The sequence below is a fragment of the Phodopus roborovskii genome, unplaced genomic scaffold, assembly GCF_943737965.1.
Source record: "Phodopus roborovskii unplaced genomic scaffold, PHOROB, whole genome shotgun sequence".
Classification (NCBI taxonomy): Eukaryota; Metazoa; Chordata; class Mammalia; order Rodentia; family Cricetidae; genus Phodopus; species Phodopus roborovskii.
Genome location: NW_026126482.1, coordinates 4,846,430 through 4,862,733, shown reverse-complemented (window position 1 = coordinate 4,862,733; position 16,304 = coordinate 4,846,430). Strand labels below are relative to the sequence as shown.

Genomic DNA, 16,304 nt, shown 5'->3' with positions numbered 1-16,304 from the left:
AAGATGAACATATTTTCCCATCATTAAAAAGTCCCTAAAAACCTTCACAGCTGAATGTGGTGACACACGCCTTAAATCCCAGCACTTAGGAGGTAGAAGCAGGAGAATCTCTTGAGTTTGAGGCCAGTCTGGTCTACAAAGAGTCCTAAGACAGCCAGGGCTCTGTTTCACAAAGAAACCCTGTCACAAAAACAAAAATAATAAAAAAAAATAATTAAAAAGGAAAATAAAAACCCTTCAAGGTCTGGAGGGATGGTTTGGAGACTCAGCACATATATTGCTCTTTCAGAGGACTGGAATTTAACTCATAACTAAATGTAACTACAACTCAAAGGGATCTGACACCTCACCTCCTTGGGTACCTGCACTCATGTACATATACCCAGATACACTTAACTCTTCCAAGATTACACAACCTTCTATTTCATGGACTTGAAGTAGATCTCTTTTATAGATAACATTCAAAACCCCTCTAATATAAAAACAGATAAATATTGATGTGAATGTTCTAACATCTTTTCTTTTTCGTCTTGCCCTTCCCTTTGCCCTTAAGTCATAGAGATTGCATTCAGGGCCTCAGGGCTACACTTTGTTCTTGCCTTCTGATTGTTTTTCTGTAACAGAGCCCTTGCTGTCCTGGAACTCAGAGAGCCACCTGCCTCTGCCTCTGCCTCTGCCTCTGCCTCTGCCTCTGCCTCTGCCTCTGCCTCCCGAGTATTGAGATTAAAGGTGTGCGCCACCATGCCTGAAAATAAAAATGTGTGTTACAGGTTAACGTTCAGTTTAAGAGATATCTTTTCAAAGTTGTTTTTCTTCTAGTACTGAGGAGTTCTTGAAACCCCAAGGCTGCTATTTGTGTGTCAGCAAATGGGAAATTGTTCTGTCCTAGCTAACCTTTCCTTCTGAGCTGTTGATATCTGTTGTGACTTGATAATACAAAAGCAAGTGGGATCCCAGGCTAAACTATCTCCTATGTTTGCCTTCCTCAAGGTGGCTCAGCAGATAAGGGCACTTGCCACCAAGCCTTTAACCGTAGCTTTGACCTCAGAACCTACCTGGTAGAGGAGAGTTCCAACTCCGCAAGTTGTGCTCTAACTTCTGCATGGGTACCGTGATATGCATGTGTTTCCTGCAGACACACAAGTAATGGTAATATGTTACCAGAGCTTCCTCTGAACTGGGCCATCACACACTACATTAATTTACCTTTATTCCATTCTACCTTAGTTTTTATAGTAGCTCAGTGAGTTTAGTAATGAAGTAAGGAAATGGGTTTAGAAAAAGTAACCTTCTCTCAACAGTTCTATTTATCTCACTCTATGCTGTCCCCCCCACCCCCCAGCATTTCTCTGTGTATCCCTAGCTGTCTTGAAACACACTTTGTAGACCAGACTGGCCTTGAACTCACAGAGATCCGCTTGCTTCTGCCTCTGCCTCTCAGAGTGCTGGGATTAAAGGCGAGTACTACCACCCCTTGGCTATACTCCAGATTTTTAGCCTATATTGTTTCCAGTTTATCTTAACTGTTAAGGAGTCCCCAGAACCTTACAATCATACTCTTATATTTGTGGAAATAGGCTTCATTCATATACTTACTGCTGCCTCTTACCTCTCAAGGTCATCTCTCTGCAGTAGAGGCTTTGAGTTTTCCACTGACCACCAGCTTGAAGTACTGTCATCAGACCGCATGCTGTCCTGTGAAGTGGTGAGTTTTCTTAAGGACATGTTAAGCTTTAGTAAGCTCTGTGTCTTCAGTGCCCTCCTGGTGCTTTGCTGTGCTTTGCTATACTGAGAGTCAAGTTTAAGTATTCCTGACAGCACGGTTGAGAATAGTTAGGCAAACAGGTAAGACTTCTCAGTACCAACCCAGAGCTAGGATCAAAATGGGGTAGTGACTGCTGCAACCTGAATGTCAGACTCCCCAGGCTGCAGGCTTTCCGCACTGGCTGAGGCTGCTGTAGCTTTGGCCAGGGCCTTGCTGTCTCCAAAGAATGAGAGTTCTGGTGCCTCTCCATCCTGGTCAGGCAGGACCTGGCTGTGAGGAACAGCTTGAGAGCAGTGCTAGCTCCTGGCAGGTACAGGACTGGGATTGTCCTGGACAGCACCGAGACAACACCGAGGCCCCACGAGGTAGGAAGTGAGTAAGTCGACGGTGGCGTGATGGGAGAGAGAGAAGGGAGCAAATAGGTGGTAGAGAAACAGAAGACGGCGGTTTGTGTGCTGTGAAGTTAGCTGAACAGGAGACTTGGAGGCAGATGAATTAACTTCACTGCCCATCAACAGAGCCAGTAACAAACTCAAGGGCCTGTGCCACCTTCCTTTGAGAAAGCCGGCCACTGCGTGAGTCGCTGTAGGTCCCAGAGCTGCATCGTAGCCCAGGCAGAAGAGCAGTACTGCAGAATGGAGGCCCACACCGACTAGACATGTCCTGCTACGTTTTCTTCCCATTGATTGTGGTGCTGGTTCAACTATGAGACCGGAGAACTCCATTGAATTACAGTTCTTCTGTGCTGCATCTAACTGTGGCGAGAGATTTACTTCCTTTGGAAGCTTTGGGTAGCGCAAACACTTGAAGACACCCAGAGTCAGGAAGAAGACACCTAGAGACCTCACTCAACACAACAGCGTGAGCACTATGAAGAGAGGGAGATCAGGGGATATGAGGGTGGAGAGGAGGAGCCTGTGAAGTCTGCTGAGGGACATGTCTGCGTCTGCGGCCATGCAGCAACAGGGGTGTGTGTCGATGTCCGTGGCCCATGTCACCACCGAAGGCTGTGTGATGTCCCTGGTCTGGGCTGCTGCCTGAGGCCATGTTGATATCCAAGGACTGCACAGAGTTGGCTCCACCCCTCACTGTCTGCAGCACTTGCAGAGAGCGCCCTGAACTCTGCCTGGGCTACTGCCCTAGTGGTGGGGGTGAGAGTGATGCCCGCTCTCCTGTCAACCTGGGCTCTCACTAGGACAGACCCTGGGGGTGGGGGTGGGGGTGTGCGTGTGCGTCCTGCTGGTCCTGCTGCTCGTCTGTCACGCGGTGGTAGGGGCGAGGGAGGGACGTTGCTTCCCTCACTCCTTGCCCCTGTGTCAGGCAGGAGACCTGGCTCTGCAGTCCTAAGAGCAGAAGAGTGGGTCATGACCTTACCTGGGCAACACAGTAGAGCTGGCACTGGTGGTGAGGGTATTGGCGAGCCAGCCTGAGGGCACTCTGGCCTCACCCAGGTTGCCTGCATTGGGTGAGCTAGCTGGGCGGTGAGGATGTGGGAGAGTTGGTGGGCTGAGCAACTAAGCTACCACCCAGGTCTGGATCCAGGGCTGAGTTAGCCCATCCCAACATCCACCCCCATCTGTGAACTGCTGGAGCATGTGAAGGGGCCAGACCTGCAGATCCAAGGCTAAAGGGTCCCTAAGACACAGCAAAAAGAGTGTCTGAGATGAGTCTGAATGAGGATCCAGTATTGACAGTGTAGCAGAAGCCACAGGCCTTGAACCAGACCAGTGACTCATTGCAGTGAACACTTGCAAGTAAAGATGTATGGACTAAAGTGAGGGGTAAGAAAATAAAATGATCATTATTTTGGGAAATTTTAAGATATAGTAGTGACTGAGTGTCTCTCAAATGAAGGCGAGGGTGTAATGATTTCAGTAGACCCAAGATGAATACAAAGAACTGAGGGAGTGCTTCTCTGCTCTTCCTACCAGATCCACTGACACAAGACAAAGACCCACACAAGCCCTTTCTGCTTCTGCCTGAAGCCACGCCCAAAGGGTGTGACCACCATTACAGGTAAGACCTCTACAATTCCCCTTTTAGTCTAAGGAAGAAGGTTTAAGCCTGATATGAAAACTATATGCAGTGATAACAAATGTCAAGTACATTCCAGGAAAAGTAAAGGTAAACATACACAAATTAAAACCTATTACTAGTGAAAGCAACATTGAGCAATAGATACATACTATATGTCCAGGTTACATGTCCAGTATCAGGGTAAAGGATAGCAATCTTAATCTGGAAAGTCTAAATCTTGTCTACCAAAGGTAAGGGATGATATTACTATGACTGTCTAGTTTCAACCTCATCAAAGACCTGAGAAGGAAAACAGCAATACTAGAGAAGGCAGGAAGTGCAAGCGTGGGACTTCTACAAGATGCAAGCAAAGACAAAGGTTACCTGGACAGTCACCCAAGGTCTCACAGCAACATGGGGGCGATCAAAGTTGTGTCATTTACATTTACACTTTATTATACATGTGTTTCAACAGCGCTGTAAGACAGATGGTGATGCCAACATTAGGTCATGTAGCGTGTATCTTGACAGAGCTAGCTCTTAAATATCTCGTTTTCCTCATTACATTATCTGAGGACTTCTAAGATTGGAGTATCAACTGGGTAGAAAGTCAAGGGCTTTTAATGCTGAAGAAAGGAAAGCGTAAAGGGTGTAAAGGAATTAGGACTGTCTGTACTTGAGAGTTATCAGTGCTATACTTATATTTAATCACTCTTCTTTTTGTTTCCAGGTGGAGGCATATGCTCTTAATTTTAAAAAAATGAGTGTAAATAGTGCTGTATCACGAGTTGAAACCTGGCTTTTGGCAACATGGCATGTTAAAGTGCCTCGAGCGTGGCTGGAAGCTTGTGTTAACTGGATCCAAGAAGAAAATGGTGATGCTAATTTGAGCCAAGCACAAGTGAACAAACAAGTACTGGAGCAGTGGCTTCTCACTGACCTGAGAGACCTGGGGCACCCTCTCTTACCTGACAGCATTCTAGAAATCCCGAAGGGGGAGCTGAACGGATTTTATGCTCTACAGATGAATTCCTTGGTTGATGTAAGTCAGCCCGCATATTTCCAGATACAAAAGCTGAGGGGAAAGAATACAACCAATGATCTAGTTTCGGCGGAAACACAGGTTACCCCCAAACCGTGGGAAGCAAGGCCTTCACGGATGCTGATGCTGCAACTCACTGATGGTGTCACACAAATCCAAGGGATGGAATATCAGTCTATTCCAGCTCTCCATGGTGGTCTTCCTCCGGGTACAAAAATTTTGGTTCACGGACGCATTTCGTTCCGTCTTGGTGTTCTCTTGTTGAAGCCAGAAAATGTGAAGGTGTTAGGAGGTGAGGTAGATGGCCTTTCAGAAGAATATGCTCAAGAAAAGGTACTCGGAAGATTAATTGGTGAACTTGATCCTACAGTTTCAGTTGTACCAAATAATTCTGATCACGGTCTGCCCAGAGTTTCAGGAGGGTTAGACCCTGCTTTAGGACCTTCAGATGAAGAACTCTTGGCAAGTCTTTATGAAAGTGAAGAGCCTGAAGCAAATGATGATGCCTCCGTGGAAGGAAGATGTTTCGGCACAGGCGGTTCCTTAACTGCTACTCCCACGGGTCAGTCTAATTTTGAGCCAGGAAGTAATATTTCTTCGAGGGAAAAGGAGAAACAAAACCAATCTGTGCATTTCACTAATGAAGAGTTTGATGACTTTTCACTGGAAGAGGCCTTGCTTTTAGAAGAAACTGTCCAGAAAGAACAGATGGAAACACAAGCATTGCAGCCATCAACTTTGAAGAAAAACACAGATAAATATGCAGAGATATTTTCAGATAAACCTAAGACTCAGAACAACAGTGCTTTGATTCATAAACAAGGAAACAGCAATTGCAATGAAACAAAATTATCTGAACAAATAATTCATGAAGATAAACTTTTTGGCTGTCCATCTGCCAGAGACCTTCATAAGAGACTCCTAGCCCATGACTTTACAAATGACAGTAGGACTTTGGGAGTAGATATTACAACAAAACAAAACATCGACAGTTCAGATGAACATTGCTTAAGTAGTAAAATGCTAAAGAGAAAACAAGGAACCTGTCTATCAAAAAAGAGTTCAGAGAGTTCTGATGAAAATAGTTACCCTTTACAGGCTTGTTCTTCAAAATCGTTTGAGAATATTCCTGATCTTTCTGTTGACATGGACTTAAACTCTCCACCCTTTATCTATTTGGCTGTTCTAATGGCCAGAAAGCCGAAGGAAGTCACCACTGTGAAAGTCAAAGCCTTTATTGTCACTTTAACTGGAAATCTTTCAAGCTCTGGTGGCTGTTGGTGTGTAACGGCAAAGGTTTCTGATGGTACTGCATATCTAGATGTAGATTTTATAGATGAAATACTTACCAGTATGATAGGGTTTTCAGTACCAGAAATGAAACAGTTAAAAAAGGACCCTCTTAAATATCAAAACTTCCTAAAAGGGTTACAAAAATGTCAGCGAGATCTGATAGATTTGTGTTGCCTAATGACTATTTCATTTAACCCTTCTTCCTGTAGAGCCATGGTACTTGAATTGCAAGATGTCGGTGTGGAGCACCTTGAGAGCCTAAAGAAGCGGCTGAAAAAATAATTTCAAAATACTATTGGAGTACACTTTAAAACATGCAAATATTTGTAATCAAATTTGTTCCTATTCTTATTTTTGGAACTCTGTAAAAGAAGAAAAAGTTTCAGAACTTAGAAAATGGATGAGATGACTCAGTGATTAAAGAGGCTTTCTGCCAATCCCGAGGACCTGAGTTTGATCCCCTGGTCCCTTGTGGCCAAAGGAGAGAAGAACCCAGAATCTGTCTTCCATATATGCAGCATGGATTTCATGTAGATACACACACATACACTAAATGACATTTAAAAATAAAGCATTTAATTAAAGTACACGTGTAAGGGTGTTTGTTGGTTTTGTGATGCTAGGCCACGGCCTTGTAATGCTGGCAAGCCTCTATCGTGAAGCCTTATCTTTAGACGCTGGATTTTTCTCTTCATGGAAACAGTCTTATATTCCTAGGGTGGCCTCAAGCTCTCTTGTGTAGCTGAGAGTGTGAGCTTCTGGTCTCTGGTCTCCGTCTCACATGTGCCAGGGTTAGGGTTGTGCAGTTTTAGTTGGTGCACTGGCTAAAAACCAGGGCCGTATGTGCTAGACAAGTACTCTACCAACTGAATTAATCCCAGTTCTCCCTGTTGAACTTGCTGAGAAACTTGCATCTCACTATTTAGCCCAGGGTAGCCTCAAATTCATGAGGCTTCTGATCTTCTCAATTAGCTGTGCACATAAGCTTTTAATTTTGTCGTGGTTGTTTAAAAGAGATTGTGCTCTTTCACTTTGCTGTTAGAAGGTTATGTTTGGGAGGTGAAATTATTTTTATTAATCTTTTAAATTTATAACTGGTGTGCTAGAGATTCTTTAGTGGTTAAGAGCTGACTGCTGCCTTTCTAGAGCACCCCAGTTTGGTCTCCAAGATGGGCTGCTTAGCTGCCTGTAACTCCATCTCCAGGGGATTTGATACTCTCTTCTGGCTTCCCCATGTGTGACTACGTGTACAGTGTACACATACACATAATTTAAAAAAAAAAATAGAGTCAGTTTCTCTTGTGTAGTACTGGCTGCCCTGGAGCTTGCTCTGTAGACTAGGCTGAACTCAAACTTGGAGATTCATCTGCCTCTGGAGTTAAAGGTGTGTGCCACCATGTCTGGTTTCATAATTGACAAAAGTTACATGGTGGCAGAAATAAAGAGGATCAAATGTTGATTTTTCTTGGCTATAGAAAGAGAGGCCTGCTTGGACTACATGAGATGTCTCAAAAAAAAAAAAAAAAGCTGAATAAGATATAAAACTTTTTCATTTGTAAAAAGCAGTTCAAAAGGACAAAAATACAAACCTATTCTGAACAGCTTCCTTTCAACTCTTCTGATTTATTGTGAGACCTCAGATATTTCATTTGTAAATATTTCCTCAAGCAAACATTTGTTTTTTTCCAAAATATACTCTTTAATTTCATATACATATGCATATACACACACATACATTCCCTAAGTACATAAACACAGCTTGCTCATCAATTTAAGAGGAAACCCTTCAATATGAAAGAGAACAGGGTGTCCGGGGAATATATGGGAGGGTTTAGAGGGAAGAAAGGGAAGGGGGAAGTGATGTAATTATAATCTCAAAGAATTTAAGACACACTCTTTAAAGCTATGTAGCTTAGTGAATCTGGAGGGATGGTTCTGCAGTTAAGCGTTCACACTGCTCTTAAGACCTGAGTTTAGTTTCTAGCACTCACATCAGGAGCTCACAACTCAAGGCACCCAATGTTCTTTCCTGGACCTTTTACGTCTTTTTTGCTTTGTTGTGCTTCTGTTGTTATAGGGTTGACCCTTGGGCTTTCGGCAGGAGATCGCTGCTTCTCTGAGCTGTATCCACAGCCTCTATCTTACTTTGTCATTGGGAGGGCTTCTTCCCTTTAAGCCATGCAGTTTAAACTCTCCGGTAGCTTCCTCAGTCTAATACATGCTCTGCATCAGAGTTGGCTCTCCTCTGTACTCATCCATTGAAAGGAATACTACAGCTGTTTGTCCAGATGACTAGGACTTTCTCCCTATCATCAATGTTTCTTTTTCTTTTTCTTTTTTCTTTTCCTTTACTTTCAAGACAGGGTCTTGCTACATAGTCCAGACTAGCCTTGAACTCATGGTTGCCCAACCTCCCTAAAAACCTTTTCCATCAGATTTGTCACTTGGCTAAATATTTGGCTAAGAGACCTAGCTTTTGGCCCATCTCGGCTTTCAGCATACCTTCCTCACCTAGTCATAATCATCTGTGTATTTTGTAGTTCATTTTGTGGTGGTGGTTTGTTTGTGTTTCTGAGAGATGTCCCTGCCTCAGCCTACACAAAGCTGGGATTATGGGTGTAATGCCTGACCTAGCTTCGGTTTAAACTAAGATACCTGCAAGTCTTTCTTGCATCCGGACACATAGAGGCCATTGTGGGGCTATTAATGAACCATATTATAATATTGTGTTGCAAGTAGCAGGGTAGTCCACGGAGAGAAGAAAAAGAGGCAGAGAAATAGCTGGCTAATGGGCAGATAAGAGGCACACCAAGCTTAGTTTGCTGCCTTTCATAGGCATGATTTGCGATGCTTCTAAATAACGGCAGTAATGACGTCAAAGTTCCCTGGTGGACAGGTCACCATGATAGATATGATAATAGTAACGTCTGTGAAGTTGGAGAAGCAATCAAAAACGAGACAGAGAGAGTGCGTGCTTGGTTGTGGAAGGATGGTGGCAACAGCTTGTTTGATGTAGGGCTGCTACAAACCTTACCTTTGTAAACAGTGACTATCTGCAAAGCACAAAATGAGGTGGGCCATCTCTACTGTTCGTTCTTTTCATGCAGCTGCACATCAACAATGAGCTGTTGGATCAAGAAGGCTTAGGTTGGCCCATTCCTAGGACTACATAAATACCTTCCTGCCACAGAGGGCAGTAGGGACTCAAAGATGGCTCTTTTTCATACACGTGACCTCTCAGGTCATCTGCCAGGCAGATCTCTTTCCCACAAGACTGATCTATTACCTGGGTGTCACTTGCTTGTGAATTATAGCATTTTCTTATTTATTTTTAATTTTTTTTTTTTTTTTTTTTTTTTTTTTTTTTTGTCCATTGGTGTTTTGCCTGTGTGAGGGTGTCAGAAGCCCTGGACCTGGAGTTACAGACAGCTGTGAGCTGTCCTGTGGCTGCTGGGAACTGAACCCAGGACTTATGGAAGAGCAGCCAATGCTCTTAACCACTGAGCCATCTTTCTAGCCCCAAATTATAGCATTGTCATGGGCTCAAGAATATTCTAGCTAGCTGTATTACGAAGCCGACCTTTACTAGACCTTGTCTTAAAGTTGGAAATAAAAATGTAAGAAGTCAGACCAAAGCAATCACCTAAACAATCAGCTAAAACATTTGGCAGATGCCAATACAGCTTCACTGTTACCAAGTTTTTTTTTTTTTTTTTTTTTTTCAAGAACATTATGCTGTTAGGGTAGATGCAGACCCGCAATGAACTTGCCTCAAATGAGATAATTTACAGGCAGCATTTGCCTGGCAAAGGGTGAGCTCTTATTTCATTGTTCTATTATTTGGAGTCCATGCCATCCACCCCCTTCCCTGCTTTCTTCTTTCCCAGTGCTGGGAAGGTAAGCATCCTCTCTTGTTCCCGAGGACTAGCTATTCTGAGGTTAGAGGTGTTAGAGCAGCTATGGGCCCTGGGAACTTCATTTCAGATTCTGCGCAGTTCTGCTGGGTCAGCATAGCCTAGCACACTGGTAGCTGCTGGGAGATTGAGGTCATGTTCTAATTGTTATGCACAGCCAGAATCTTCCCCAGCAGTAAGGAGCAGCGGGCAGCTGAGCTCCGCTCCGTCCACGGCACTCCTGATAAGTAAGCCAGAACTCAAATGCCTGCATTGACAAGTGCATTCAGTTCCGGGTAAGTAAAGGCATTTTTGTCAGTTAAAGATCATTATTCAGGCCAAGGTAAGTTTCTGCCTCTGTTCAGTTCACCTTGTAGATTGGAGGATTTGGGTCTTTCAGAGGTTTTACATCAACCCTTGTCCCATGCAGATGGCTCCTTGTCCTGAAAGTATCTCTGTTTTTTGGCATTTCTGGCTTCATGATAGACATTTCCACTTGGATTTCCAACTATGAACACCTTTTCCTGACTTCTTCTGTGTGCCATCATCAATGAGATGATGGACTTGGGTGAGGGACTTGGGGGCTGACTGCTGGATTCAAATCCTTGCTATGCTACTCAATGTGCAGTTATTTGGCTTCTAGAGGCCTTAATTATACAATCTGTGTGATGGGATAATGATTGCATATCCTTCCTCCAGTCGTAAGCACCTGGATTGCAGGGCAGTGGTGGTGCACGCCTTTAATCCCAGCACTAGGAAGCAGAGGCAGGTGGAGCTCTGTGAGTTCAAGGCCAGCTAGGTCTACAGCGTGAGTTCCAGAACAGGCTCCAAAGAGAAAGGCTGTCTCAAACAAACAGACAAAAAGAGTAGCCTGGATTTTAAAAAGTATAAAATTATCCAACATAAAAAAATTCTGGAGGTAGTGAACTTTTATTCTGAAACAGTAGCCTGGTACTGCCAAAGGACCAATTAAATTATGTATTATTAATACTGTTGAATTAGTATACATAGTAGTGCATTTTATTATGGCCTTCCAACCCCCATCCCTCCCTCCCTTCCTTCCCTTTTTTCCTTCCTAAAACAAGGTTTCACTGCCGATTGGTGGTGGAACACACCTTTAATCCCAACTTTAAGGAGGCAGAGGAAGAGGCAGGCAAATCCCTGTGAGTTCAAGACCAGTCTGGTCTACAGGACAACCTGGGCTACACAGAGAAACCCTGTCTCAAAAAACAAACAAAAATAAATAAATAAACAAGACAGAGTATCACTATGTATCCTTGCCTGGCCTGGAACTCACAGAGATCTGCTTGCCTCTGCCTCCCCAGTGCTGGGATTAAAGGTGTGGGCCACCATGCCCAGCATTTTTAGACATTTTTAAAGTTAAACTTTGACAACTATATAACAGTCCTAGCTGTGGTGGAACTCGTTTATAGACCAGGCTGGCCTTGAACTCACAGAGATTCTCCTGCCTCTGCCTCCTTAGCGCTGGGATTAAAGGCATGCACCACCTAGCTCAGCCTACTTTCTTATGGAACCTATGACCTCCAGCTTAGGGATGGCACCCCCCACCATGAGCTGAGTCCTCCTGTATCACTAATTAATGAATTAATTAACTAAGAAAATGTCCACATGCTTGGTTGCAGCCTGCTATTAACGGAGGCATTTTCTCAGTTGAGATGACTGTAGCGTGCGTCAAGTTAATTTTGTTTTTATTTTTCAACCCCGAGTTTAAGCAAGGCTGTCTTGTGAGTACAGTCACCCGCTGGAGCAAAAGGGGCCCACCAGGGGCTTCATTACCAGAGATAGTTACTCTCCTTTCCTTAGAAGTCATCAAGACACAGCTATCCTCCTTCCATGGCTGCTTGTTGACAGGCCCAGGCTCACACACACCCAATGCTGACACCCAATGCTGCGTTGAGTTTACCACGGTTGCAATGGCTGTGTCATACCCCGGAGGGGGCATTTCCCAGCTTTCTTCCCCATCGTTCGGCTCTTGTGCGATTCCGGAACGTCCTGTCTTCCACAGTGCTCTCTGAGCCTTGGAAGAATGCTCCAAGTGTCCTGTTCAGGGCTGAACACTCCGTGCTCACTTCTTCCTAGCACCCGGTACAGCCCAACTCTCGGCTTTCACCACTGACAGCGCAGGAAGCTTCTCTGATCAAGGCCAGCGCCAATATTCAGAAGGCACATTGAGGCCATGTCCATTTCGCCGAAGAACTTCTTCCCTAGGCACTATGGCCTCCTCGATCATGGGCTTCTGACCAGAGTTACAGAACCAGTGTGAATTCTCTCCTCGGGAGGGGCCTCAAATTCAAGCTGAAGGCGTTGGTAACCTCCGTAACGGTCATGCCACCATTATACCAGTGGGCACACCTTGTCTGGCAAGTCAGTATTTTAGTACCCAAGGTCCATCACTGGGCAAGACTGTTAATGACCTTTCCCCCTCAGCTGCCTTCACAGGACCTTCTAGAAGCTAGCCATCGGGGAGGAATCTTCCAGTTCAGTTCCAGATTGATTTCTTTGTGTCCTTTAATCAACTGTGTTCCGTCTTCAGCAACAGGATCTCACCATTAACTTATCGTGGGCAACCAAGAGCACTGTGGATGGCCTGTCTCCTTTCCAAGGCCTCTGGGGTTTGTGACTCACATGAAGGTATCCAAACTCAATTAACACTGGGATTTCCTTTCTCTTCACATTTTTTTTTTTTTTTTTTTGGATTGGAATTATCCAAACTCTTTTAAAATTATTTTATTTATAATTACTTATAAAGTAGGCTTCTATGAAGTGTGAAGTTTTACTCTTTTGACTCTTGAGCCTTTTTGAGGGGCCCACCACTCAGCTCCCAAATAAATCACACATAGAGGCTTATACTTAGTTATGAATGCCGGGCCTTAGCTTGGCTTGCTTCTTACCAGCTTTTCTTAAATTATCCAGACTCACTTTTGCCCCTGGGCTTTTCCCTTTTCTTATTTATATCTTACTTTCGTGCTCACCGTGTGGCTGGCTGGGTGACGGGGTGGCTGGCCCCTCTTCCTTGGTTTTCCTTCTATTTACACTCTTTGTCTGCCAGCGCGCCTTCCCCCCCCCCCTCCCTTCTGCCTAGCTATTGGCCATTCGGCTTTTTAAAATTAGACCGCCAGGTGTTTCAGATAGGCACAGTAACACAGCTTCACAGAGTTAAACAGCACAAACAAAAGCCACACATCTTAAAATAACGTTTCCCAGTCCTTCTATATGACTTTTGCTTTGTTTTGATTGATTAACCTTTCCAATCCCTCTTCTCTCACAATTTCCACCCCCCCCCCTTTTTTTTTCTTGAGACAGAGTTTCTGTGTCTATTCCTGGCTGTCCTGCTCTGTAGACCAGGTTGGCTTTGAACTCACAAAGATCCACCTGCCTCTGCCTCCTGAGCCCTGAGTTTAAAGGTGTGCGTGCACCACCACTGCCCAGCAAAGGCCCGTTGTTTTGTTCATTTGCTTGCTTGCTTCTTTTTCTTTTTTCTTTTCCCTTTTTTAAACTCGCCATTGCCAGCATTGCTTCCCCTCAACTTTCACTTCCCATGTGTCCCCACATCTCACAGATCTTTTCCAGTTTCCTGATCTCTGCAGACATTCCAAGTCGACGTGTGAGGAAACACATTCAACATTCACCTTTCTTGAATCTGTAATACTTTCCAGTTGTATCCATCTTTCCTGCAGATTTTATAATTTCAGTTTTCTTTACAGCTAACTAAAATTCCATCGTGTAAATGTACCCCCTTTTCGTTATCTATTCATACGTTGATGGACATCAAGGCAGATTCCATTTCCTAATTCTCGTGACTAGAGCAGCAACGAGCGTGGGTGAGCATTGTCTCTGAAGTGGGTTATAGGCGCTTTACAGATGAACCCAGTCTTTTTGAGGAACGGTCACCCCGGTTTCCATAGCGGCAGCATCAACTTGCAATGGTGGACACAGGTTCCCTTTCCTACGCCCTTGCCGTCATTATTTGTGACTCATCTTCTTGGTGATAGCCATTCTGACAGGGCTGGGATGGAATCACAAAGTTTTGCATTTTGCTGATGGCCGATGATGTTGAACATTTTTAAAAAATGTTTATTAGCTATTTGTCTTAGTCAGTGTCCTGTGAAAAGACACCATGAAAATGTCAGTTCTTATAAAGGAAGCCATTTAATTGGGGTTGGCTTACAGGTTCAGAAGTTTAGACCATTATTGTCATGCCTAAATGTGTGTAGGCAGACATGGTGCTGGAGAGGAGCCAAGAGTTCTTCATCTGGATCGGCAGGCAGTAGGAAGACACACACACACTCACACTGTTGGACCCTAATTCCGGGGTCCTGATGGGCCGGTGGGAGAGCCCCGTGACACAGACACCAAACCAGGAGATGCAACAAGCAAGAGGCATTTATTAAATGAGTGCGCGCCCGGGTGTCAGCGATCCGGGAAAAGCTGCACAGCCCTCAGAGGGCCCAGGCTGCTTTTAAAGGGTGCAAGGCGGCATACATGCATGGGACACAAGGTGATTGATTACAAAAGTATAATTACAAAGTACAAAGAGTAATGTCATGTTTGAGAGATCACCCAGGTGTGACCAGTTCTTCTTTAAAGGAAAAACAACGGAATGACAGGAAGAGACCCCAGACTGTCCGTTGGTCAGGGATGACCCAGCCAGGACCGTCCCTCTGGAACCATCTGTTCCAGGGTTGGGGCCCATTTCATTCATGTGGGCCACGACCTGGGAGAGGCTTCAGTTATTTCACAGGAGATTGATGATTCAGTAACTAGCCCTATTTAACAGGATCAGCCTAGCATGACCGCTAGCCCCATCACCATAGTAACTTTCTTGTTCTCATAATTTCTGTCCTTTCCTCCCATGTCAACGTCCGTTCTTTATGATTTTCTATATTCTGCTTGCAAGAATTATTCTCCTGCCCCATTCCCACATCCTTACTCTATAGATTAAAGTCTTTTATTTCTTTCAACACACACACACTGGGCCTGGCTTGAGTGAGCATTTGAAACCCCAAAGCTTACCCAGTGAAATACTTACCACACCTCTTGTTAGTGCCAGTCTCTGGTGAGCAAGCTTTCAACTCCGTGAGCCTATTGAGGCCTTTGCTGTTGACTTTCTTCTTCCCTTCCTTTTTTGCTTCCTTTTTTTTTTTTTTTTTTTTTTAAATAGGCTTTCTCAGGGTATCCCTGGCTGTCTTGGAGCTCACACAGTAGACCAGGCTGGCCTTGACCTCAGAGATCCAGTTGCTGGGAGTGAAGGCGTGGCCACCACACCCGGCTTCTGTATTTCATTTGAGACTCTGTTCAATGCCGTGGCCTATGCTTTTATTTTTTTTTTAAATGAGTTTATTTCTTTAAAATTAAAAAAAGATATTTTTAATATTTAAAAAAGTAAATTACCAAATCCAACCCCACTCCCATCTCTTCAATTCCTTCCTTATCCCCCACCACTATTCTCTCCCAAGTTCATGTACTCCCCCTCCCCCCAACCCCAGTTCCCCCTCCCCCCCACCCCACGGAGCGCTTGGTGCTGGCAGCGTGTACCTGGATGTGGAGCCTCTCCCATAGCACACGGAGCCTCCCAGGGGCTGCACCCTCGAATAAACCCGACTCTCCCCACTGCCAGCAGCTGCCGGTGGCCAGCAGCACAGCTAGGGGTGGCACTTCATGATGGCCTCCCCAGATGTCTCAGAGTTTCGTCTGGCTTGATCTTGTGCAGTCACAGCCTCTGCGGGTTCGCGTGTGAAATAGACCGCAGCGCTGCATTCTGGCCACCCAGCAATGCGGTGGCTGCTGCAGCTCTTCTGAGATGACCCCCGAGCCTTGGGAGGAAGGGGTACATGGGATTCATTTTGTTAACCCGACAAAAACCAGAGTCTCGTAGGAAGAGGTGAACTCAGTTGGGGATTGCCTCCAGTACACTAGCCTGCGGGCATTTCCTCGAGTAATGACTGGTTTAGAGGGCCTGGGCAGGTGATCATGGATTGTGTAAGAAAGCATGCTTAGTAACAGAAACAAGCCAGTCTCCTGCCTCCAGGGTTCTGTCTCCGCTTCCCTGGTGATGGGACTGTGGCCTGTAAGCCCCATAAACCCTTCCCTCACCCAGATTGGTTTGGGTCAGTGATTTTATCACAGCAGCAGTAAACAAAATGTGCAGTTAAAAAAAAAAAAAAAAAAGACAGGTTGTGATATAGCAATTCCAATTAGTACCGAGCACTCCCTTCAAGCTGACCAGTTGTGGGTCTCTGCATTAACTGCCATCTGCTGCAAGTAGAGAGGTCTC

At 44.8% G+C, this 16,304-nt stretch overlaps 1 protein-coding gene across 1 annotated transcript; it reads left to right on the top strand.

Annotated features, from left to right (window-relative positions):
* Positions 1 to 1,624: 1,624 nt before the first annotated feature.
* On the top strand, positions 1,625 to 6,688 carry Rmi1 (RecQ mediated genome instability 1). Its single transcript, XM_051194169.1, has 3 exons — positions 1,625 to 1,705; positions 3,697 to 3,781; positions 4,512 to 6,688. The coding sequence occupies exon 3, from the start codon at positions 4,542 to 4,544 to the stop codon at positions 6,396 to 6,398; it is 1,857 nt and encodes a 618-aa protein (XP_051050126.1). The 5' UTR covers positions 1,625 to 1,705; positions 3,697 to 3,781; positions 4,512 to 4,541; the 3' UTR covers positions 6,399 to 6,688.
* The last annotated feature ends 9,616 nt before the right edge of the window (positions 6,689 to 16,304 follow it).

What these genes read in the sequence shown, in the direction of transcription:
- Rmi1 (XM_051194169.1), top strand. Translation starts at nt 4,542, where the DNA reads ATGAGTGTAAATAGTGCTGTATCACGAGTTGAAACCTGGCTTTTGGCA.